General features: G+C 48.7%; 12 protein-coding genes across 12 annotated transcripts; 6 read left to right on the forward strand and 6 right to left on the reverse strand.

Moving 5' to 3' along the window:
- Positions 1–287: 287 nt before the first annotated feature.
- N7447_002083 (Major facilitator superfamily domain general substrate transporter) lies at positions 288–1,544 on the forward strand (the record flags this gene model as incomplete). The annotated part of the gene is made up of 1 exon (XM_057226359.1): positions 288–1,544. The coding sequence occupies one exon, from the start codon at positions 288–290 to the stop codon at positions 1,542–1,544; it is 1,257 nt and encodes a 418-aa protein (XP_057090375.1).
- Positions 1,545–1,832: 288 nt separating this feature from the next.
- On the reverse strand, positions 1,833–2,326 carry N7447_002084 (VOC family protein; the record flags this gene model as incomplete). The annotated part of the gene is made up of 3 exons (XM_057226360.1): positions 1,833–1,928; positions 1,977–2,139; positions 2,190–2,326. The coding sequence occupies 3 exons, from the start codon at positions 2,324–2,326 to the stop codon at positions 1,833–1,835; spliced, it is 396 nt and encodes a 131-aa protein (XP_057090376.1).
- A 446-nt stretch (positions 2,327–2,772) lies between these two features.
- On the forward strand, positions 2,773–3,522 carry N7447_002085 (uncharacterized protein; the record flags this gene model as incomplete). The annotated part of the gene is made up of 2 exons (XM_057226361.1): positions 2,773–3,420; positions 3,472–3,522. The coding sequence occupies 2 exons, from the start codon at positions 2,773–2,775 to the stop codon at positions 3,520–3,522; spliced, it is 699 nt and encodes a 232-aa protein (XP_057090377.1).
- A 1,030-nt stretch (positions 3,523–4,552) lies between these two features.
- N7447_002086 (uncharacterized protein) lies at positions 4,553–5,551 on the forward strand (the record flags this gene model as incomplete). The annotated part of the gene is made up of 2 exons (XM_057226362.1): positions 4,553–5,208; positions 5,260–5,551. 2 exons carry the CDS (start codon positions 4,553–4,555, stop codon positions 5,549–5,551), a joined length of 948 nt encoding a protein of 315 aa, XP_057090378.1.
- Positions 5,552–5,914: 363 nt separating this feature from the next.
- N7447_002087 (nucleotide triphosphate diphosphatase NUDT15) lies at positions 5,915–6,509 on the reverse strand (the record flags this gene model as incomplete). The annotated part of the gene is made up of 3 exons (XM_057226363.1): positions 5,915–6,061; positions 6,174–6,373; positions 6,422–6,509. 3 exons carry the CDS (start codon positions 6,507–6,509, stop codon positions 5,915–5,917), a joined length of 435 nt encoding a protein of 144 aa, XP_057090379.1.
- A 1,352-nt stretch (positions 6,510–7,861) lies between these two features.
- N7447_002088 (inositol-pentakisphosphate 2-kinase) lies at positions 7,862–9,017 on the reverse strand (the record flags this gene model as incomplete). The annotated part of the gene is made up of 2 exons (XM_057226364.1): positions 7,862–8,068; positions 8,178–9,017. The coding sequence occupies 2 exons, from the start codon at positions 9,015–9,017 to the stop codon at positions 7,862–7,864; spliced, it is 1,047 nt and encodes a 348-aa protein (XP_057090380.1).
- A 790-nt stretch (positions 9,018–9,807) lies between these two features.
- On the forward strand, positions 9,808–10,444 carry N7447_002089 (thiamine-binding protein; the record flags this gene model as incomplete). The annotated part of the gene is made up of 4 exons (XM_057226365.1): positions 9,808–9,861; positions 9,910–10,015; positions 10,224–10,326; positions 10,378–10,444. 4 exons carry the CDS (start codon positions 9,808–9,810, stop codon positions 10,442–10,444), a joined length of 330 nt encoding a protein of 109 aa, XP_057090381.1.
- A 262-nt stretch (positions 10,445–10,706) lies between these two features.
- On the reverse strand, positions 10,707–11,964 carry N7447_002090 (uncharacterized protein; the record flags this gene model as incomplete). Its single annotated transcript, XM_057226366.1, has 3 exons — positions 10,707–11,476; positions 11,542–11,717; positions 11,774–11,964. 3 exons carry the CDS (start codon positions 11,962–11,964, stop codon positions 10,707–10,709), a joined length of 1,137 nt encoding a protein of 378 aa, XP_057090382.1.
- Positions 11,965–12,318: 354 nt separating this feature from the next.
- N7447_002091 (uncharacterized protein) lies at positions 12,319–14,814 on the reverse strand (the record flags this gene model as incomplete). The annotated part of the gene is made up of 1 exon (XM_057226367.1): positions 12,319–14,814. The coding sequence occupies one exon, from the start codon at positions 14,812–14,814 to the stop codon at positions 12,319–12,321; it is 2,496 nt and encodes an 831-aa protein (XP_057090383.1).
- A 295-nt stretch (positions 14,815–15,109) lies between these two features.
- N7447_002092 (cytochrome c oxidase subunit 7) lies at positions 15,110–15,747 on the forward strand (the record flags this gene model as incomplete). Its single annotated transcript, XM_057226368.1, has 5 exons — positions 15,110–15,141; positions 15,321–15,399; positions 15,483–15,543; positions 15,607–15,638; positions 15,727–15,747. The coding sequence occupies 5 exons, from the start codon at positions 15,110–15,112 to the stop codon at positions 15,745–15,747; spliced, it is 225 nt and encodes a 74-aa protein (XP_057090384.1).
- Positions 15,748–17,023: 1,276 nt separating this feature from the next.
- Positions 17,024–19,345, forward strand: N7447_002093 (uncharacterized protein; the record flags this gene model as incomplete). Its single annotated transcript, XM_057226369.1, has 6 exons — positions 17,024–17,094; positions 17,147–17,300; positions 17,367–17,422; positions 17,481–17,872; positions 17,925–18,817; positions 18,893–19,345. The coding sequence occupies 6 exons, from the start codon at positions 17,024–17,026 to the stop codon at positions 19,343–19,345; spliced, it is 2,019 nt and encodes a 672-aa protein (XP_057090385.1).
- A 153-nt stretch (positions 19,346–19,498) lies between these two features.
- N7447_002094 (Kynureninase) lies at positions 19,499–21,094 on the reverse strand (the record flags this gene model as incomplete). Its single annotated transcript, XM_057226370.1, has 4 exons — positions 19,499–19,917; positions 19,979–20,456; positions 20,547–20,884; positions 20,935–21,094. The coding sequence occupies 4 exons, from the start codon at positions 21,092–21,094 to the stop codon at positions 19,499–19,501; spliced, it is 1,395 nt and encodes a 464-aa protein (XP_057090386.1).
- Between the last annotated feature and the right edge of the window lie 312 nt (positions 21,095–21,406).

Raw genomic sequence — 21,406 nt, forward strand, 5'->3', positions numbered from 1 at the left:
GCTTGGCATGTAAGGTGGATCTCTAGAGATGCCCAAATGCATAGAATAATAGACCTTGAACCTACCTTGAACCTACCTTGAAATATTTGTATACACACCCGTCAAAAGAACCGTGGATATAGCGGGTATAGCGGGTAAAACGGGTTGTCATAATTGCTTCTTAGTTCACACTTTGAGTCATTCCAAGGTTTTATTATGCTCTTCGAGACGAACACAAAGAGACTGAACCATCCCAACTTCACTATTTCACCACATTGGATGATTCACATCGTATTGTACCTCCCACCATGACAGAGAAAAATCAAGCCCCCGAGTCTTCACACGACCGACAGTCTTCGTTCATTGGATCCCCGCCCGACGGAGGAGCGAAAGCATGGACGCAAGCTGCTATGGGCCATCTGGTGGCGTTCAACACCTGGGGGTACATTGCCAGCTTTGGCGTGTTCCAGGCCTACTATCAATCGACGCTTGGCGTTTCACCATCTGCGATTTCATGGGTTGGATCCGTGCAGATTTTCCTCATTTTCTTTGTCGGGACATTCTCCGGCCGGGCCCTGGATGCGGGCTTCTTCCGCCCAGTCTTTTATGCGGGGATCCTTCTGCAGCTTCTCGGGGTGTTCATGACTTCGCTATCGACGCGCTATTGGCAGCTCTTCCTCGCCCAGGGAGTCTGCACAGGCCTTGGCAGTGGTCTGCAGTTCTGCCCTGTGATGGGACTGGTCGCTACTTATTTCTCTGGGCGGAGAGTGTTTGCGTTGGCGTTCTGTCTGGTTGGAAGTGGGACTGGAGGCATGCTTCTTCCCGGCTTGGTGAAGGCTCTCATGCCGGCGATCGGATTCGGCTGGACGGTTAGGGTGTTGGGATTTGTCATGTTCGCTACGAGTATCCCTGCCATGCTTCTGTTGCAGACTCGATTACCCCCGCGCAGAGCTGGTCCTCTCATTGAGTGGGCCGCATTTAGGGAACCGACCTACGTGCTTTTCTGTCTGGGCATGTTTCTGAATTTCTGGGGGTTATACTTCGCCTTCTATTACATTGGTGCATTTGGCCGCAGCGTTCTTGGCCTGACTTACTCGGAGTCAACCAATCTGATCATTGTAACCAATGGCGCGGGAATCATTGGTCGCCTCATCCCTGCCTATTTGGCCGATTCTAGGTTTGGACCACTCAACACCATCATTCCACTTACCCTGGGTGCTAGTTTGATGATGTTTTGCTGGGCTGCTGTTCATTCGACCGCGGGCCTGTACATCTTTGCTGTGCTCTATGGCATATTTTCCAATGGTGTGCAGGGCCTCTGGCCATCAACACTCTCTAGTCTCACGCCCGACTTAAGCAAAACCGGAGTCCGCATCGGCATGGGCTTTACGGTGGTGAGCTTTGCCTGTCTGACTGGCCCACCCCTTGGGGGAGCTCTCATTGCTAGGGCCGGCGGTTACATTGGGGTGCAGATCTGGGGCGGGTCAACCTTCTTTCTGGGTGCGTTGGTGCTGGTAGCTGCTCGTCTAATGAATACCGGATCAAAAATGAGGGCGAAGATATGATCCAGGTCATGTATCAATTTAAAAAGATCTGAGACTCTGTTAATGGTGAGAGTATTGTCAATATCATTGTCGAGTCATTTGCATCGCCTAAGGAGCAGGACAACTACCGTGTACATATTGGTATAATCGGAATTTGTCCTAATCCCCCGATAGGAGAAGCATAGAAGGCATGAAAAGTGAAAGAGAATCTCTATGACTATGGGTCCCAGGTGGGTTCATCAAGCATAGTTCGACACTCTGCAGCTGGGGTTAGCCGACTTGATACTCCAAGGAAAAAAGGAGAAAGGCTCACTCGATAAGATTCCCATCAGGATCTCTCACGTATACACTGCGAATCTTCCCAACAGCCCCGGTTCGTTCTACAACCTGGGCGCCTTCCAAAATCTGTCAAGATTAGTCTCTATCTACACCATATGCAAAGAATGTACATACTTCCATTCTCGCATCCTGAAATGCTTTCAAGACATTTTCCACAGCTTCGTCTGTCAAAAAGCATAGATCGGCACTTCCTGGCATAACATCCCGGGCCTTGGGTTCGAATTCCTTGCCGGATTGGTGGAGGTTTATTTTCTGATATCCAAAGATGAGGGCATGTCTATCATCGTCAATGACTTCTAAACATTAAGATATCAAAAGAGGGGTTACCTTTGAATGGATTGGTTAGCTGGTGTAAAGATCTCGTGCCGCATGCCAAGGTAGGTTGTATAGAATGCGACAGTTTTGGGGATACTGCGGACCGTTAGGACCAGATGGTCTAGCGATTTCACAGTGAATTTTCCCATTGTGCAGCCAGTTGGAAGATGTGAGATGATATTCGGTTGCCTAACGGTCACCTGGGTGCATGACTCATCATCTCCACCTTCTACTTCATCCCGAGGTTGGTTTCTTGAGATTACAGACTGGTTCTCTAAATCTTAGGACACTTGCATTCGAGAGATATGAGAGGTGGCTGAGTCCATGTTATCAATCATAATACACCTGGGTAGTCGAGACATGCAGCCACAAGCACATTACTTACCCCGCTGAAGCCCTGAGGGGGATAGCTTCATCTACAATCCTTGGCATGTGGCTCAGGATTTAGTAAGATCATCAAGCATTGGGCGAAATAAATACCGCAACAAGGACATGTAGCTCAAGATACACTTGTACAACTTATCCCTGGAGGTATAAAGAGCCACCCATCATAGACCCAGTGCGTACATCTTGCGAACAAACAGTACCGACAGCCATGTCCTACACCTATTACTCCAACGCTCGGCTATCGCAAACATTCACCCAAAAGCCCCGCAAAACCCTCCGATCACCAAATCGCGACATCGCCTTCCGCAACCAATACATAGCCCGTTCAAAGACCACCCTCGTACTCAGACCCTTCGGCACTCCCCACTCTGCTGTCGCATATAAAATCACTGAAGAGGATGGCACGCCACAGTTTACGGTGACCGGCCGCAAATACACCGACCGCTCATGTCGGGAGTTCCGCGATCATTCGGGCCTGCCGCTCTTTGAGCTGCATCGAAAATTGTCATGGACGAATAGTTGGTGGGTTAGCTTGCCCGGATGTGATATTGCGACGATAGCTACTGGCGCTCCGCGATGGACATTGGGGAACACGTCGTCTGGGAATTTTGATCTTTCGTTCGAGAATGCGGCGGCGTTTGAGGGGAAACGCGTGGATGAGAAGATGCTTACTTTGCATATTGAACGACACGGCAATGCGCTGGCGCTTTTTGATATTGTTGACGGAGATCGGAAGGTTGCTGAGGTTCGGGAGAGTATTCATCATAATGAGAAATTGGCTTTGATGAGAGGGTCAAGACAGGGGTATCGGCCTGCGATGGAGGTCATTATAATGCCTGGAGTTGATATCTCGTTGGTGAGTGTTCCGAGTCCACACGGCGGTATGTATAGACTGACATTTGGACAGGTTGCGACTGTTGCTGTTATTGTATCCGACTGGGTTTTTGGTTCAAGTTGATTTTTGTTCTTTGTTCTAAGCATAAGTCAAGCAAATGCCAAGGTGTTTCCAGTTCTTGTTTTGGGCTTGGCAGGTACCTGAGGCCCTGATCTTCTCTATCATCTTCATTTTACCCCAAGATTCTAGCACGTTCCGTTGATTTCTGTTCCCTCATGAATCTTCATGCTATAGTACCGTCTATTATACTTATACCCACTATCTATTATGGCTATTGACCTACAAACACCCTGTGAATCCCTGCTTACATATAGAATCTGTAAAGGGAACCCCTGTTTAGCCTGGAAAACTACCTTCGTCACCATATTCATCCTGATCGCCGGCCCTATGACAATTACAAGCTACATACACTACGAATCGACAGTTGACATGGCTCCATTCAACAGGTTTATCAATGACAATCTCCACATGCATAAGAGGTCGTATCTTATTCTACCCGGAAGAAGTGTCTTCCTCTGATGCCAAAGGCTGTCAGATTGCAACTATGCGGCCATCGTATACTAATGCGGATTTGAGTCCATCTCTGGGAGATTTACCGGATGGTTTGGTGACTACGTGGCCTTTCCCATATAATGAATTATAGCCCTGTGTTAAAGAGAGTAATATATAAAGTGAGAGACGTCAATCTGCATGGCTTATTGGGAGAGGGCATTTGTCTCTCTGCTCTGTTTGCTTGGTTCGATGCCCGTTTGCCATGGTTGTCGTTCCTAGATAAATATAGGCTAAAGACTAGGATCGTTTCCCATGTGCCTTGAGTATCAGGACTCATATGTAACAATCTACGGCGAGAGAAATATCACTCCGATAATTCACTGTAGCACACACCTTGCACACTCCTGTCATATGTAGTCAGTGTAACTGCCTTACCGCAATATACACCAAATCTCACTCTTGGCAAAGATGACAATTGATCTTGGTATGACACAGCCCCGCACTGGGTCAGCATATCAGAGGTAGAAGTGCTCGAAAAGGAGTCGTCTTTGATTTGTATCTATTTCCCCTTCTTGTGCCTTCTTGTGCCTTCTTGGACACGATGTTTGACTATTTGAATGCTCCAATCATCACAACTTCGTTGAGCCTTTTGATCGGCTCTCTCGTCCTTTACTACCTCCATACAAACATCTCAGAGCGAATTTTGAATAACTTCCAAGCCAGTGAGGCATGGATCCCAGAGAATGAGCTAGTCCTCTTGACCGGTGGGAGTGGAGGCATTGGCAGACAAATACTGGAAGAGCTTGCTCGCAACAAAGTACGCGTGGTGGTCCTCGATATCAACCGACCAACCTTTGACCTTCCGGGAAACGTCACATTCTATCAAACAGATATAGCATCTGCTACATCTCTTTCCGAAACGGGCGCCGCTATTAGAAAGTCGCATGGAGAGCCGACGGTTATTGTGAACAATGCTGCCGTTTTCCACCATGGTACTATCCTCGAAATTCCAGAGGAGAAGTTGCGCCAGACATTCGATGTGAACATCGTCTCTCATTTCCTCATCTTGAAAGAATTTCTTCCGTATATGGTTCGTATGAACCGTGGCCATGTCGTTTCGGTGGCGAGTGTTGCGAGCTTTCTTACTGTAGGCGAGATGGTGGGCTATGCGTGTTCGAAGGCTAGCGCTCTTGCTTTCCAGGAAGGCCTTCGGCAGGAGTTGAAATATTGGTACAAGGCTCCGAATGTACGAACGAGGTTAGTTTGGGAAAGCCTTTCATCAAAAGAAATCATGCTGACAAGACCCAGCTCCATTCACCCCCTTTGGGTTCGGACTCCCCTGATCGAAGGCTTCACTCAATATGAAGCAGATTTCCGTCAACCACTCCTAGATCCAAAAGAAGTCTCTCAGGCAGTAGTGGACCATATTGTGACTCGAACAAGTGGGCAAACCATCGTGCCTAGGCGTGCATCGGCGGTTGGGTCCCTCAGGGCCTTGCCACTGTGGCTACAAGAGGCAATGCGATCATACCTATCGAGAATAGTCCTGCGAGTGAGGATTAAGCGCATTGCTGATGAAAATTCTGGCCGGCCTGTCTAGATATCGCAGTCAAGGAAACGTCAAAACAACGCTTCAAGGCGTCTCCATTTGAAAGGATGAGTGGAAGGATGAATTATGGGACCTGGGACATCTCTTGATTAAAGTGTCCGAGTATCAGATGCAACTTGATTTGAATGATGTCAGCTCTATGAATGGTTGCCGTAGGCAGGAGCGAACTGGCCAGATCGCTACCAACTGGGCAATTCGCCCCGCTTGCCAGTTCGCTAATGGATTCGCCAGTTCGCTCTCTAGCAGCTTTGGCTCTAATCTAGGGGCGAAGTTCAATAGTTCCCGCTTTTCGATTTTCGTCGTGCAGTAATTCTCTCTCCTCTCCACTCCGAGCCTGTGAATTTTGTAGAAAATTCAAACCCGAAAATCCGGTCGCTGTTTGAACAATTCCACAAGAGGCAAAAACAACTTCCTGTCCTCAAACCCAGCCTTCTCCCCATACGCCCGCAATTCATCCCATGAGGTCCATTCCCACTTTTCACACTTCTCTGGCTCAAGGATCTACAGAAACAAGTAAGCTCGTTCTGTGTGATAAAAAGCCACAATACGGGAATATGCAATGAAGGGTGCCAAACAAAAAAGCAAGTTCTCATAACAATAAATATCTACTTACCTGAGGATCATTCTCCTCACAGACACCCCCCATATAAATGGTAATGTAGTGCTTCTGCTCTGCTTTCATGATTGAATTCGTGGCATTTAGAAACCGCACATCCCGGATCTTCAGACCTGTTTCTTCGAGGGTCTCACGGGCTGCGCAGGTCTCGAAGGATTCACCAAATTCGAGATGTCCGCCTGGTAATGCCCATGTGCCTTGAACCCCAAATAAGCGTAATTCTTGCGTGTTGCATGTGGACTTACCGGCACCAAGACTCCCCTTTCGTTTGCCAATGACAAATTTACCAGCCGCGTTGAAAACAAAGACGCCGATTCCGACTTTGGGGTCCATCGTCCAGGATTTTGGGGAGTTGGAAGTGGGATGCGGGAAGTGGGGAGGTTATCTGTCGAATGTCAGATATGGCGCCTCCAGGCCTCATATCTTGGTTTTTATGTCTGGTAAAATATGCTGTATCGTTTCCCACATTATCTCTTGGCTCTTCCAGGGAGATATCCTTCTTGCATTATAGTACTATTTTACCACATGTATACTATAACCGGGCTGATCTCTTTTCATAGAGTGCTACAGTGTGACAATATGATAATGCAGAATTGGTGTCAGAGCTGAGACCGATCAATGATCTTCATTACATCGCGATCTTCATCGAGTTCCTGTTTCCATACGGCGGTGTGATCTATACAAAGCCGTCCATCTCCTTGCTCTCTCCCATCCATATTTAGATCCTATCCCATACACCCCCAGCATATCTTTCCCCATCAACCTAATATTCTCAGTTGACATCTTCCCATTATTCAAGTCCACCACTCCACACAAACCGAAATCAAGTAATATCTACAGTTGGAAAGAATTGGAAAGAATTGGAAAGAACTGGCCGTGAGAAGCCGAGGCCGAGAGACAAGATACGACCATGGTAGATCGATCAAATTTGATTCCGCGTGACCACGATACTGGCCTGGTGAAGGCTGTACCTGTCTAGTCATTGCTACAGACTCTGGATATGTGGTAGAGGGTGCGACGAAATGGGTCAAGAGATGGATACAGAACGACTGGACAACGAGCATGAGAGCACCTGTCAAGAATAAGGACCTCTGGAAATCTTTACTCGAGGTGGAACAGTGGAATGAGAAAAGGAATGCGGATTCAATTCTGGCATGTTCCAAGGGAATGGAATACAGAGGCCGACCAGCATGCTAAAGAAGCTGCTAATAAGGATGCGCCACAGAAATTCGATGACATCTTCAGCGCCCTTGTCTGAGAGGCCCCGAGCACAGGGCTGCCAAATCTACCTGCCGGCAAGTTCAATAAGCCTACAATACAGCCCTACAGGAATCCAAGAAAGTGTACCTATTTTATCGACTGCTAATGTAGGATGGCCGGAGCTTATAGGTAGGGCTTAGTGGCTCCTTTTGACCGATACCAGAGTCTTTCTTAAAAGTTCATATTCCAACGTGCAATCATTAAAGAATAATATCAGAAACCCACCCTTGCCCAAGTCCAACCCGTGAAACAATAAAGCCCGAAAAAGTCCTCCCCCGAAATAAATCATAAAGTCAAAAGGAATTATTATACAAGTCAGAGCCACGCCAAGCAAACTCGCCGCATCCATTGCCGTTGTTCACATCATTAAAAAAAAATGCAATGCATCAACTCGAATCGCCATTCCAAACGAGGTTGATATAGTCTCATAATAAATGAGACTGAGAGGGTCTTCGCGGGTTATGCAAAGAGCACTCGCCGGAATCTTGACTCATGTTGCTTCCCCGATACCAGCCCTGGTTAATCAGTTGTGTTTCCAGGTGTCGCCAGTAGCCAGCTTTCCCACCGGCGCCTGTCTTCAAATCGAGGTCGCCAAGGCGGATTTCAACGGGTGACTTTTCATCATGGGGGATCTGTTGGGGGGGGGGGGGAGGTCAATATTCGAATCTGAACCATGTTTTTCCAAGACAGGATTTTAATCTTGACTGGAACGACAATCCCTGGGTTTGCAGCATGACTCACCTTGATAAACATCGTACAGTCCCGCAGAGTCATCGCAAGCGACATCTCCCGAGACTGTGCCGCCGGACCCTGCAGCCCGACATCTCTTTCAGTCTTCTGCAGCGACTGGAGCCTCTGAAGTGTCGGGTTGCGATACAAAATCCGAGCTAGCCGCGATCGATCCTTGCAGCCCTTGATCAACCCCGTCGCCCGCAGCACATTCTCATACTGCTCCGACACCAGATCCAACGGACAGAACAACCGTTGCTCTTTGAGGCCTTGGAGTTGCAACTCGCGGTTTTTCATCTCCCTCAGCGCGCAGGTCCGACACCTGTACGCTGTCGCGGGTGCCGATGGCGACTGGGTGAGCCACTTGGGTTTCAGCTCGGCCAGGCTAGCGTTGGGATCTCCAGTCGTCGTCATGTCGGTGATGAGGAGGCCGAACGGCTCATGTAGGCAGAGATAACCGCCATGACGCTTCTTTGGACGCGCGCCGTTTAGTTCGGCAGATCTGAGCTGCTCATTGCAGCTGGAGAGGAGACCCTCTGGGAGTCTGATGAGGGTTTGGTCGACTAGTTCCTCGGGGTTAAATAACGGCCGGATGATAGTGTCAAAGTTTCGGACTATCTCTTTGTACGAGATGTCGGCTGCGGTTTCTTTGCGGAGTCGGAGCAATTTTCCCTTGAATTGGGGCGGTAGGTTGCAATGATCCGTGTCGAGTGCAGACGGAGATAGCGGCCTCGGGTCTTTTTTGCCGAGTCCTAGATTTCCGACAAATCGATAAATCACATTTGCTCCTCCCTCGGCAAGGTAAACGAGTTGAACTCCCCTTGGGAGTTCAAGACGATTTCGTTTGGTCATCCGTTAGAGGAATGGGTGTTGGGCTGAAAATCCAAGTTATATCTGTGATCATGACGTGATAATCGACAAATCAGGTATCCCCGCCACAGATAAATGTATTGAATGAACTCCCAGATCGACAGGTTGAGAATGTATACGAACGCCTCAGCAGGTGATGGATATCCCAGTGATGGGGCTAAACCGAGTTTGGATTGGGCACGGTGGGAGGTCCAATCAGTTCTGACGAAAGTGAGATGCGGGAAAAATTTAAGAACAAAATAGACCAAAACTCAGGGGACTGAAGATTTCGGAGATTCCGGACAAAGAAGCCCGATATTCTCTAAAACAAAAACCCGGGGTGACAAAAAAAAAGAGCAGGGTTTAGTTGTGGGGACTCAATAAGAGTGGCGCACCCCCTGGAGTCGATCATACCATAAAAGTAGAGTCTTAGGAGTTCATGGAGTCTTGGAATTTTTAAGAAAAAAAAGATGTCAAGGGCAAAGTTGAAGTCGCATTTATCGGGGCAATGGCGGTCAGCAATATGCCTCGAACTGTAGAGATGCAGATGCTCTGCAGATGTGAGATGATAAGGAGGCTCGAGTGTTCAGGCGAGTGTTAAAGGTGTAAAGGTGTAAATCGGTAAATGTGTAAATCGTGTAAAGCGTAGTACTTTTGATTTCTATAAAACATGAAGTTTCAGCCTTGCCGATATAATGTCACACTGACCACATCCTCACCTCATCTCTATTCTCTCTTATATATCCCCCAAAATATCTCACCTTCCCTTTTTACCCCACCATTGTACCTCACCATGACTTCTATCCCAACCCCTGATCACTGTGTCGCCGATTTCTGCCTGGTCCCTGTAAGTCGAAAAGTCTCTTTCATCTCCATCCCAACTAACAATCTCTAGATCGGTACCTCTTCGCCCTCGGTTGCTAACCAGGTCGCTGACGTCCAGCGGCTGATTGAAACATGCGGTTTGAAGTATGTCATGCATTCCGCAGGCACAACCGTCGGTACGTATAGAATATATGCCTATATACTATAATACTATAGTATTATAGTACATTATTCCGGCCTCTGCAGTTCCGCCTCCGTGTATTTGTATGGAACTTGCTCTCATCCCCATTCTTGCAGCTGAAACTGAAAGCAAGGGAGAGAATGCGAGCTGAGAGCTGACAAGGCCGGGTAACACTTCTATATTTACTGACTTTGCTTTTGTAGAGGGATCTTGGGACCGGGTTCATCAGGTCATCGGACAGGCGCATACCATTCTGCATGAGAAAGGCATTGTTCGCATTCATACTGATATTCGTGTTGGGTCGAGGTGGGTTTTCTTTTCGGGTTGGGCAATCCACTTAATGCTAATGATCTCCAGGACGGATAAAGTGCAGTCCTTTGAGGATAAGGTGACCAAGGTGCAAAAGTTATTGGGAAAAGACTAGAAAGTTGAACACAAGTTGCCTTTTGAATCATCCCATTCGTAGAAACTATACCATATATTCCTTGGGGGAAACGATGAACCCCGTCATCCCAAGTCTAATCCAAAACGCCGTGTTCTTGAATGCAAATACCTATGCACCGTCCAGCCAGGGCCAGCCCCATACCATAGGACTCAACTCAAAAGATATCTAAGAAACAACGTATAAACGCTCCAAAAAGATTAAAAAAAACAACACAAAACAAATCGAGGCCAAATCATTCAGCTTAGAAGGAAATCCCCCCACCGAGAAGATTCCCCCAGTTCCCACCAGTCCAAATCCAGTTCCCCATAGACACCGAAGTACCCGACCTGGCCGAGTCCGCCAGGTCAACCAGCGCCTTGAACACATTACTCGTCGACGAAGCATCGCTGGTCGATTCCGCCGAAGTCGAGACAGATTTGCGGCCAACGGGATTAGTAACATTATTCAAGTTATCGACGGTGTCGATCGCCGGTCCGCGGTTGAAGAAGTCCACCATGATATAACTCGGCTGTCGCCCATTCCATGCCTTCTTGCAGTCTGTAGCCGCAGTGCCCAGGTTGCCTGTTCCGCCGGACGCAGCATTCGTCGTCCCCACGTAGCTGGCGTTCGGGTACTCCACGTCTATGATCGCGAGGTTGCTCGAGTAAAGGAAGTGGTTCATCAGTGGGAGGAGATTAGCTGCAAGTGCCGATGCGCTGTTATCTTTGTATGCCGACGGTCGGTCTGGCAAGCATGAGAAGTTTGACGCGGAGCTGACGTCGTATGGATTCTCCCAGATGTAGCTCCATTCGTCCATTAGGTAGGGATAGCTGGCGCTGGTGTCTAGGGAGGCCACGAAGACGACTAGTCGCTTGCCGTCGTCAATCATAGTTTGTAGGGTTGGCCAGGTAGTCGGGGCGGTGCCTGGGGTGGTTGGCTCATAGGCGTAGTCGGTGATGTTGGCTGTTGTGAATTCGGTGTTGAGATCGGAGGCTGTAGCGTCGTCGGAGTTGACTAGGAGGATTGTGATCACTATTTTGGAGGCGGTTAGCTTTTGTTTTTCCTCTCTCCATACATCCTTTGCGGAACTAACTCACCCTCGTTTGGATTATCATCCAGCCATGTCTTGATCTTCTTCAGCCAATCGCTCAGCAACCCCGCATCGAGCAGGTCGCAGGTGGAATGGCATAGACGCCATTGTGAGTTGCTCTTGTGGACTTGGGCCGTTACTAATCGAACACCGGCTGATAGTTGCGTGGGAGTGTCGTAGTATCTGGAGAACGGGTGTTAGTCTGCCATGTTCTTATTGGAGTTTGGAGGTAAACATACTGGTTGGCGGCTATCGAGTTGCCGGTACTATCGTCACGCACAAAGGGACTGTCATGGGCACCGAGATGTGTGATTTCTCCATAGGACTTGGAGCATAGATCAGGAGAGTTGTTGCATGCTGTCGTACGCTTCTGAAACAAAGGGTTCGCAAGGACTACGGGCAACAATGCCAGGAAGTTGAATACTCGCATAACTGTACACAAATGATGTAGATGTAACCAATATAGAATATAGTCCGTAGAATCAAATATAAATAAGAAAAGAAAAAGAAAGGAGATAGAAATAGAATGTTTACAAGGCCGCGTTGCCGTCTCAACTATTCTTAGATCGGTGGATCGACAACGGGGCGGCACTGCCATTGGGCCATTTTACTTGTGACATAGCCCGGTTTTAGGCATAACTATTAGCAATCTAGAGTAATATACGATTTATATGAATTTTTATTGATCCTTGGCGATCATTGTCAAAGGCTTACGTGTACACTGATTCTCGTATGGGTATTATGATCAATTATTTACATATTTGCTAATATACATGTGCAAGTCTCATAGTCCTTTAAGCGACAAACGTATACCCGGGGCGCGTCGTTTCGTTCTGGTCGCTCTTGGCGGATTCACCAGCTGCTCCAGGTTCTGTTCCACCCCATCAAAGAGAGATGGGTCGCCCCAGGCCTTGAACACATCGTTCAACACTTGCTGTAGAGGATACGGGTTCCGCCGCCGCAGCATGCGGTTCATTCGCCGCGCCGACAGAACATGGTGGCTGTAGAGCATGGCCAGCCGGTGGCGGACTGCCTGGGAGATCAATCGCTTGTCAAGACGAAGACCGGATTGTTCTAGCTCTCGAAGTAGAATCAGCCCCCGTACCCATGGAATGAGCTTTTCATCCGTTGGGGAGTTAGGTGAGGTGATGGCGAATTTCGATGCGGTGGTCTCCAGTACTCGGAACGTGAAGCCCCAGGAGACGATGGCGGCTTGCATTTGTGGGTTAAAGACCAAATCGAGCATCCGCCGATCGCGGCCGTTGGCCTGCTTGGTGGGATCAAGTGACAGTTTGGGCTTCTGCTCAGGGCTTTCGGCGTATTGGCGGACGAGCCACTGACAGCAATCTCGAAGTTTATCCCAGTCCGCCCATGCATCTGCCATACCGAGACGCTTGAGCATCTCAACCCAAAATGCAGCACTCACATACCCTCCCGCAGGAACCACGCGCTTTAAAATCTTGAAGATGAAGATCACTTCGTCGACGGCAGACAGGCGTTGACCCGGTGGCGGGCGATGGTTCATTCGCCGAGGGGTAAGAATCTGGTCTGCCATGAAATCCACGCTGTCTTCGCCCAAAGTCCGCCCACGAAGGGCTAGCTCGTCGGCAACCTTGGACGCCGCGCTCAATTCCCAGGCCGCAATATGCTTTCGAAAATGGATGTCGTAGAGGTCTGGTGCCCCCGGGTATAGTTCCGTTAACACTGCTAGAGTCATGTTGTACAATCGCCAATCCCGTGCCATGTAGTAAGATACCAGCATTGACTCCTGCATACGCTTGTCTTCGAGAATGTCAGGATGCTGATCGCTGCGGAGGATGTCGGAGAGAAGGATGTCGCGGTTCTGGGCTGCAAGTTTTTGAACTAAGCGCGAGAAAACAGTACTTCCTATAGAAATGCCGGACTGCTTAAGTATTTTAAGCTTGTCCAGAAGATCTTGGTTGCCATGAGCTCTCGTGGCTAGTTCGCGCAACGTCCGGTGGCCGATCTCTGATACACCGAGCATCTTCAAGCCACCAACGATCATATCGAAATTGAGAGCACGAGTAGCAAACAGCTTAGCACCAATGTCATCTTTGAAGGGTTTTTCGTCTTGCGACCCCTTCTCCTCAGATTTTGGGGTTGTATCTATTGGGCCAGGTTGATCAATCGAAGCTTCGGTATCAAATCGTTTTTTGACATAGCCACGGAGCCTATTGAACTCTTTTCGTAGCCCGAATTTCTCAACATATTCCAGCAATGGCTGTATCTCGTCAGGGCTCTGTGGGTGATCCTGACGCCGAGCAAGGAAATGGTGCATTGAGATCGCCGCCTCTCCGTGGCCTTGCTGTATGAGCATTGCAATGACAGGACCATAAAAATTATGATCGGGAGTCGTGGAGCATATCGCTTGGAATGCCTGCAATCCCGGGGACAAGGACGACCGCTCGAGGTCAGCCGAAATCGCAAATTCCGTGCCAGCCGGAAGAGACGAAGAACGGATCGCTGAGGGAAGGATTTTCAGCACATCATTCGTACTGGCTAATTGAGAAGTTTGAAGCTTCTTGTGCCATTCAACCGCACGTTTCGTCAGGCCCTGCTCAAGAAGCCCACCCACCACGCGCTCATACAGCTGCGGCCATCGGTCGCCTTGTTGCTCTTGTATGATGACGGCATAGTCAAGGACCTCCTTCAAGAAAAGCTCACGCCTCAATCCCATGTCCACAAAGCTCTGCCAAAAGAAGTCCGCTTGCTCTCCTGCAACCGGGAGCCGTACACCGTCTACTCGGATCCTCAACCCTTCCCATATCTCTAGTGTGCCATTATCACCATAGTGACGTTGACGGTATCGAAGAAGCTCCTCCCACAGATCGAGATTATTTCGATGCTCCGGTTTGTCCACTAATCGCGTTCCAATGTTGCTGAGGTGTCCGACGTCCGATTCGAATTCAAGCTTGTCCGGTCGAAGAGACAAAAGTTTGGTGGGGCATTGTGTCGTGTTATTATACTTTTGATGCTCCACGAGAGGCGTGGGCTCAAGGGTGTTTGGTTCGTTCGAGGCCTCAATGTCGTAGACGGGAAAGCTGAATAGCCGTTTCCCTCGGCATGGATCCTCAAGCTGATGCCGGGTCAGGCTATTGTCGGGTTCCTCGAGTGGTTCTTGTTTGACGCTTCGTGAATGACATCGTAGACACCTATACCTAGACTCCAATTGCTCAATTCCGACCGGTGTTGCTGTGAGTGTGTCAAGGATCGAGACGGCGGACGGCCTCTTCAACAGTCGCAGAAGCGCCGGGCGCATGAGTGATTAAGAAAGGAAGGTCGGGAAAGCAGATTCTCGACGCCAAACATCCTTCTTCGAGCTCCCGACGTCAATCCAAAAGCTTCGTTGCCGGATATTCAAAAGTTGATACGCGTCTGGGCACTTTTCTGGCGCTTTCCCCTTTTGGGATGATGACCAGATACAACGTCTGATTCGATCAGGTGATGCTAGGCACGTGACACGATGTCCAGCTCATTCCGGATCAACTTCACATCCCCATCTTGCCCACGTCGTACCTCACATCCCCGCTCCTTTCTCGCTTCCAACCGCGACAATGTTCCGTGCTACTAGCTCCCGCATGGCTGGGTACGTGTCCCATTCGAATCACTGCATAAACCTCCCCCCCGCACAAACCCGATCGTGAGAGTGCGACCATCGAATTTCCTCCCGCGATCTTCGGAGTCCAATTGCGATCGATGCGGCTGCGGGGACATGCTATCCCACCATAATACTGCAGGTTATACTGACTGATTGGCTCTGTTTAGCTTCGTGTTCCGCGAGAACCGTGTGCCCTACTACCAGCGTCTCTTCCAGAACCACGATGGCAAGCGCCAATGGTGGAAGGTCAGTGCACACCGGAAGGGGCGCATATGCCCTCAATTGAGCTTCAGAGAGGACAAGAAACTGACATTGGAATTGTCTCGCAGACCTCCCGCTCCGGTTACATCATGTACCCCTACCTCATCTCGGTCTACGGCCTCGGTGCTGGTGAGTGGGCCCATCTTCCGTTAACAGATTCGGTCGAGGATAAAAAAAACTAATTGACAATAGCTACCACCTACGCCATGTGCCGCATGGTTCTCGTTAGTTTTACCCAACCCACAACTTCTCATGCTCCGACGAGAGCACGGGTAACTGATTTAATTCGTTCACATGCTGACTTCTTTGCAGGGCCACAAGACTTGGATCTAAATCATAGATCTCAAGACTTAGTCTGGCAGAGATAAATGGTGCCATTTTCAGTTTCGTTGGTTATTCAAGCTGGGCATCAGTTGTTTTTTGTATGGTGTATTTCTACTCCAGGAAGGGGTTAGATGGATTGGCAGCCACGCAGATTTGGAGCTGTACATATGAACAATTCAAGCGCCAATCCAAGAGATGCTGCTATATATCGTTTCCCTGGTTTCACAGAAGTACTCGTTCGAAGCTCCCGCCCCAAGTTGGGTTGGCACTGTTTTTGATTGAATAGAGATTGTTGTGCTATGACTCGCAACAAGCCGAAGCGGGGCTATGGTAGCCCTTATTGGAGCTACTAAGCATCCAAGCGGCTGTAACAATAATGCCTATGCATTAAATACATATTGCTCATATCCATGTAACGGCAGTGGAGAGATATCTTATCCGGTGAAGGTCGAAATGGATGACGCATGACTTGCCTGGGCGATTCCAAGGTTGGGCGGGCATACATAGGAGACCAACTATCTCCTTGTACAGAACGTTATATCTTCACCTCTGTCGTAGCCATATACATATTGCGTGCGTCAGACTGTTTGATACTTCTGTGACAGGCTTTTGGGACTCTTAAACTCTCAAGTAAGGTGTCATCACAATCAACACCGTCTTAGCAAAGCGCATATTTCCAATTTCAAATGCGCTCCTTCATTAGAATATCTACGGTAGGTTAATTGCGTTGGGTTTTGAGGTTCGGTGGTTGTCCGAGACAGGTCCTAGAAGAAGCGCGAGGCATAGGACTAAAAGATATCTTTTGAGGGACGTTATTAACACGTGGTTAACACGTGGTTCAGGCCGTACAAGGTCATTCAGTCCTATCCACTCATGACATATGCTGTATGTGCAACCAACCGCAAGAAAAACTCAGAATATATAAGGCTAGTAGGCGTGAATGTGCCGAAGACGGGCGCAGGATTTAAGCCCCGGGGCCCAGGCGCCGCGGGCCGCGTCCACGGCTGACGAGGTGCCCAGGTCGGGTGCTTTCACACTTGATTACTCAGCTGTCTCACAAGCCCTGGTGCCAATTTCACGGTCTTACTTCCGTCTCCGGGTAATACACACAGCGGTTTTGCTTGTTCGGATCCATATATCTCTTTAAGTGAGAGCATGCATTGAACATAACTATATCTCGATATAGGCTGTGAATTGGGGCCCCGAACTATCCGATACATGGTTCTAGAATGACTGTCCCCGTTGAGAGCCATACGTCCTGATATTGAATGTTGCGGATATAACAATGGAAGACGAGAGCTTCACCTATTCGGAGAGACCCACCAAGAGGGTTCGTCAGGCCTGTGAGCCTTGCAGGTACCACGCCCATTGAATCGTCTGAAAAAATAGCGGTTCACCAATCTCGCAGGCGTAAGAAAGCCAAATGCCCCGGAGAGCAGCCGGTGTGTTCTCTGTGTGCCAGGCTACAGCAACAATGTTTATACGCCGATGAAAGGCGTCGGCCACTTCCCGAGTCGAGTCCAAGGCTGAATGATTCAGAACCCCGAACATCTCACGTTCTAGTGAGTATTCTTTTCCTATGAATGCAAGCCCCCCTGGATTTCATCCAAATACTGATCCCATCATAGGAAGATAGACTACGAAGCCTTGAAAGCAAAGTGGGAGAGGTTCTGAATGTACTTGGGTAAGAACATACAGGATCCCCATTTAAGCAATTACTTACTCATGGAAACATGCTGCAGCTCGAGGAGTGAGCCACAAATACCCACAGAATCTCATGTTCCGTCTGTGACTTTGCCAATTCCAAGCTCATCTATTACCCTACCACCGTGGGAGGAGATCATTCCCATTGCAGAGCTATATTTGTTGTACTGTGATTCTCAGCCTCTGCCTCTTTTCTGCAGGGATAGCTTTCTCTCCAGTCTACAAACACGCGAGGCGGAGCTTCTTTTTGCTATATTGGCACTCGCATTTCGCTTCTCATACGCTCACCGCAATAGGGCCGATTCCGCTAGCCTGATAAATGGCTATGCTGAGGTTTCTCGTGGCCTCGTTATGAAAAGAGTCTCAGAAGGGCCAGTGGAGCTTTCAACACTTCAATGTCTCTGTATTTTGAGCTTGGTTGACTTCACAAGTATGAGCCAAGTGTTTCCGATCTTTAGGTTTGGGCTAATTATATCTACCAGACGGCAATACGCATCGTTCCAGCATCCACAGCAGCTTAGCAATGAACCTTGCACAATGTGCCAATCTCGGACAAGAGCCACGTTCATCGATCAGCAGCGTAGTTCGCGAAGAACGCAGACGCTGCTTCTGGAGTATATGTCTTCTCAAACGGCTACACGGTGGCGACTTCCCAATCCCGGACATGCCCCAAGCTGGAGGCCCTCCGTATCCCCGAAGCCCCGCACGGCCGGCACGCTTCCTCTCCCCGAGGCCATCAACCGTCGAAATACGGCGGAGTGACATTCAAGACGAAGGAATCATTGCATATGTGGTAATGTTGAGCGAAGTTTTTGCGAGGACAGCACGATACGTGCGCCTTCACGGACGTCCAAGCAATATCCCACCATGGTCTCCTCATTCCGAATACTCGAAAATACTTGCTTTACAAATGGACCTCGAGACGCGCATGCCATATATTCACCGGTTCAAGCCAGCTAACCTCGCGGAACGGTCTCTCGAGGAATTACAGACACATCGTGAATACTGGGGCCCGTGGTTTCTGAATCAATTCATGTATCATACCAGCCTGTGTCTACTCAACCATCCGCTGCTTCTCTCGCTCAGTCTTCGGAACTTCCGGAGTACTATCCCGGAGATCTTCTTGCAGCACACCTCGGACCTGATCTCCTCGCATACCACCTGGATAATTCACTTCATCAAATGCTTTGAAGAGAAGTCATTTCTAGTGTCAGATCCATTACTAGGCTACAGCGCCGCCGTTGTCGCTACAATCGAACTGCAACTCAGTTTCACAGATGATTTGACTATCAGAGAACATAAGCGTGAAAGATTCGCCAAGTGTGTCAAGTTTGTGCAAACCATAGGAGAAAGGTGGCCACACATGGCACGACTGGTATGAATCTCCACCCTCTCTGGTCTCTTTTTGGGTTAAACCAACAATCTAACACATCATTTGTCATATCAACAGGCACATAGATTACAGCGACTAGAAGATGCAGTCTCAGCAACCTACCAGTCAGACCCAGGCGCACAAAATCAAAGTCTCCTAATCGATCTATCGCGATTCTGGGAAATACTTGAATACTCATCCAATAGCGATACAGACTCTGCTAGGCGTCTATTCGGAGAGTCGCTTTATGCTGGTTCATCTTCTGCTGGCGCAGAAGTATCCCAGACATCACCTTTGCCTGCGCCATTCCGGTTGAATGTCCAGGGAGAAGATATATCAAATCCTCGATCTCAATCTCTTGGTACCAATACCGCCTTTCCTAGCCAGGACTACCCAGCAAACCCCTTGCTCTCGCCACAGCATTTGACACTATCTAATGACGAGTTCTCTATTCTTGCTGCCAATTTCTTTTCTCAGGGGCAAGAGTTCCTGCGCAGTGGTGATAACTGGGAAAGCGTTGGGAATTTCTAAGGGCTTGCAACAGCAGGCTTCAATTCTTGTGTGTATTTATCTTGTCTTCAATCCTGAGATTCAATGGCCCGCCCCCAGCATATTGTTCATTGTGCATTGCATTATAATACTCGACATTCTATTCACATTTGTCTTCATCATATCAATTATCAACTATGAATCAGCCAAAGCGCCCTTAAACTCCTTGACAAAGTTGAACACCTCAGAGAAAGTGTTGTACAGCGGCACTGGTGCCACACGAACAACGCCCGGCTCCCGCTTGTCACAAATTATACCCGCATCCTGTAGGCGGTCGGATACCTTGTGTAGCAAGCCAGGCTTGAGCAAAACACTCAGTTGGGCACCTCGAGCATGGGAATCTGAAGGAGTGATAATATCGAACAGACGAGTCTGCTCATCGGTATCCTTCAGAAGCAGAAACTCCAGATATGCCGTTAGTTTCAATGACTTTTGGCGTAAATCGGCCATGGAGGTCTGATCAAAGACGGATAAAGCCGCACAAAGACAGGTCAGATCAATGACTGAGGGGTTCGAGACCTGGAATCCTCCAGCTCCGGGGATAGGCTTGAACTCTGCTGGCGGTTAGCATATGCTAGAATAGGTATCGCGCGACACGAATAGGAATAAACTAACTGTTGTCCATCTTAAACCTTACTGACCGGTCACCACCATACCATCCTGTCAAGCGGTGACGGAATTTGGGAGCATCTGGTCCAGCACTATAATCAACCTGGCCATGTCTCTCGTGCACGTAAAGACCACCCATTGCACCGGGGCCGGCGTTGCCGTACTTGTAGGTGCACCACGCTGCAAAGTCGACGTTCCAGTCGTGCATCTTAAGCTCCACGTTTCCATATGCGTGTGCTAGATCCCATCCAACGACAAGGTTCTTTGATTGAGCGTACTTGGTAATTGTGGGAATGTCGAATAACTGTCCGGTGTAGTATTGGATACCGGGGAGAAGAAGCAGCGCGGCGCTTTCGGCATGCTCATCAATATAGGACAGGATCTTCTCTGTCGAAATTTCGTATTGTCCCTCATCTGGGCCAATGAGAACCATGTTCTCCTTTGCATCTAGGTCATGCCAGGCAATGTGTGATTCAATTGCATACTACAAGTGTGTTAGTTGTGGGCAATCGAAACAGCCGAGTATCACAACGTTGATCCTAGGGGATCCTTTTTATTGTGGGTTGTCACTCACATGATCACTGGGGAATGCTTTCCAATCCATGAGAATCTTACGCTTGGTCTCCGTCGGCTTATAGAAGCTTGCAAGCAACAGGTGGAGGTTTGTAGTCAAAGTTCCCATGGCTGCGACCTCTTCAGGAGCAGCCCCAACAATGCGGGACATTGAAGCAGCTGCCTGTTCAGACAGTAGCTGCCATTGTTTCAATGGTGAGTCTTCAAGATCAGTAAAGTGTCCACAAACACCGATGGACGACCAAGTATCCAACTGAGCTTCCATATACTTCGACACGGCCTTGGGCTGGATACCCAATGAGTTACCGCAAAAGTACGTGCATGGCTCTGACGAGAGACCTGTATGAGTTTGTTAGAAATACTCGTTTCCGCGAGGATGTGGTTCCCACCTGGCTTCGCCAGCTTCTTCGTCGCGAGATTCGCCTTGGAGGGAATGATAAATTGATCGCGGAATTTACACAGAGGATCTGCTACATCCAGAGATGCAGCATAATCTTGTGTTGTTGCCTCTGCGGGAAAGACTGGCTTAGATACTTTGGTGCCCGTCATATTGATAAAGTAAAATACGTCGAATATAATGTAAATCAAGCGGCAACTGTGTACAAGTGAGAGAAGAAAACAAAGAGCTCGGAAATAGGTTATTATCTTCTTATAAGAGCCGAATCGGAGACCAAGGGACCTTCAAAGGCTACAATGGGTAACACGGATGATATTCCGCTTCCGCCTCCCCGATCCGTCTCCATATTAGTGAACAGCCTTAACGTTACATCATAGCTTTTTTAATTCGACATGAATTATATCTCTCATAGGCTATTGTTATTTGCCATGACGTTACATGCATCATCCATAATCTACAGATGG

The sequence above is a fragment of the Penicillium robsamsonii genome, assembly GCF_028829455.1.
Source record: "Penicillium robsamsonii strain IBT 29466 chromosome Unknown utg000001l_segment0_segment0, whole genome shotgun sequence".
Taxonomy (NCBI): domain Eukaryota; kingdom Fungi; phylum Ascomycota; class Eurotiomycetes; order Eurotiales; family Aspergillaceae; genus Penicillium; species Penicillium robsamsonii.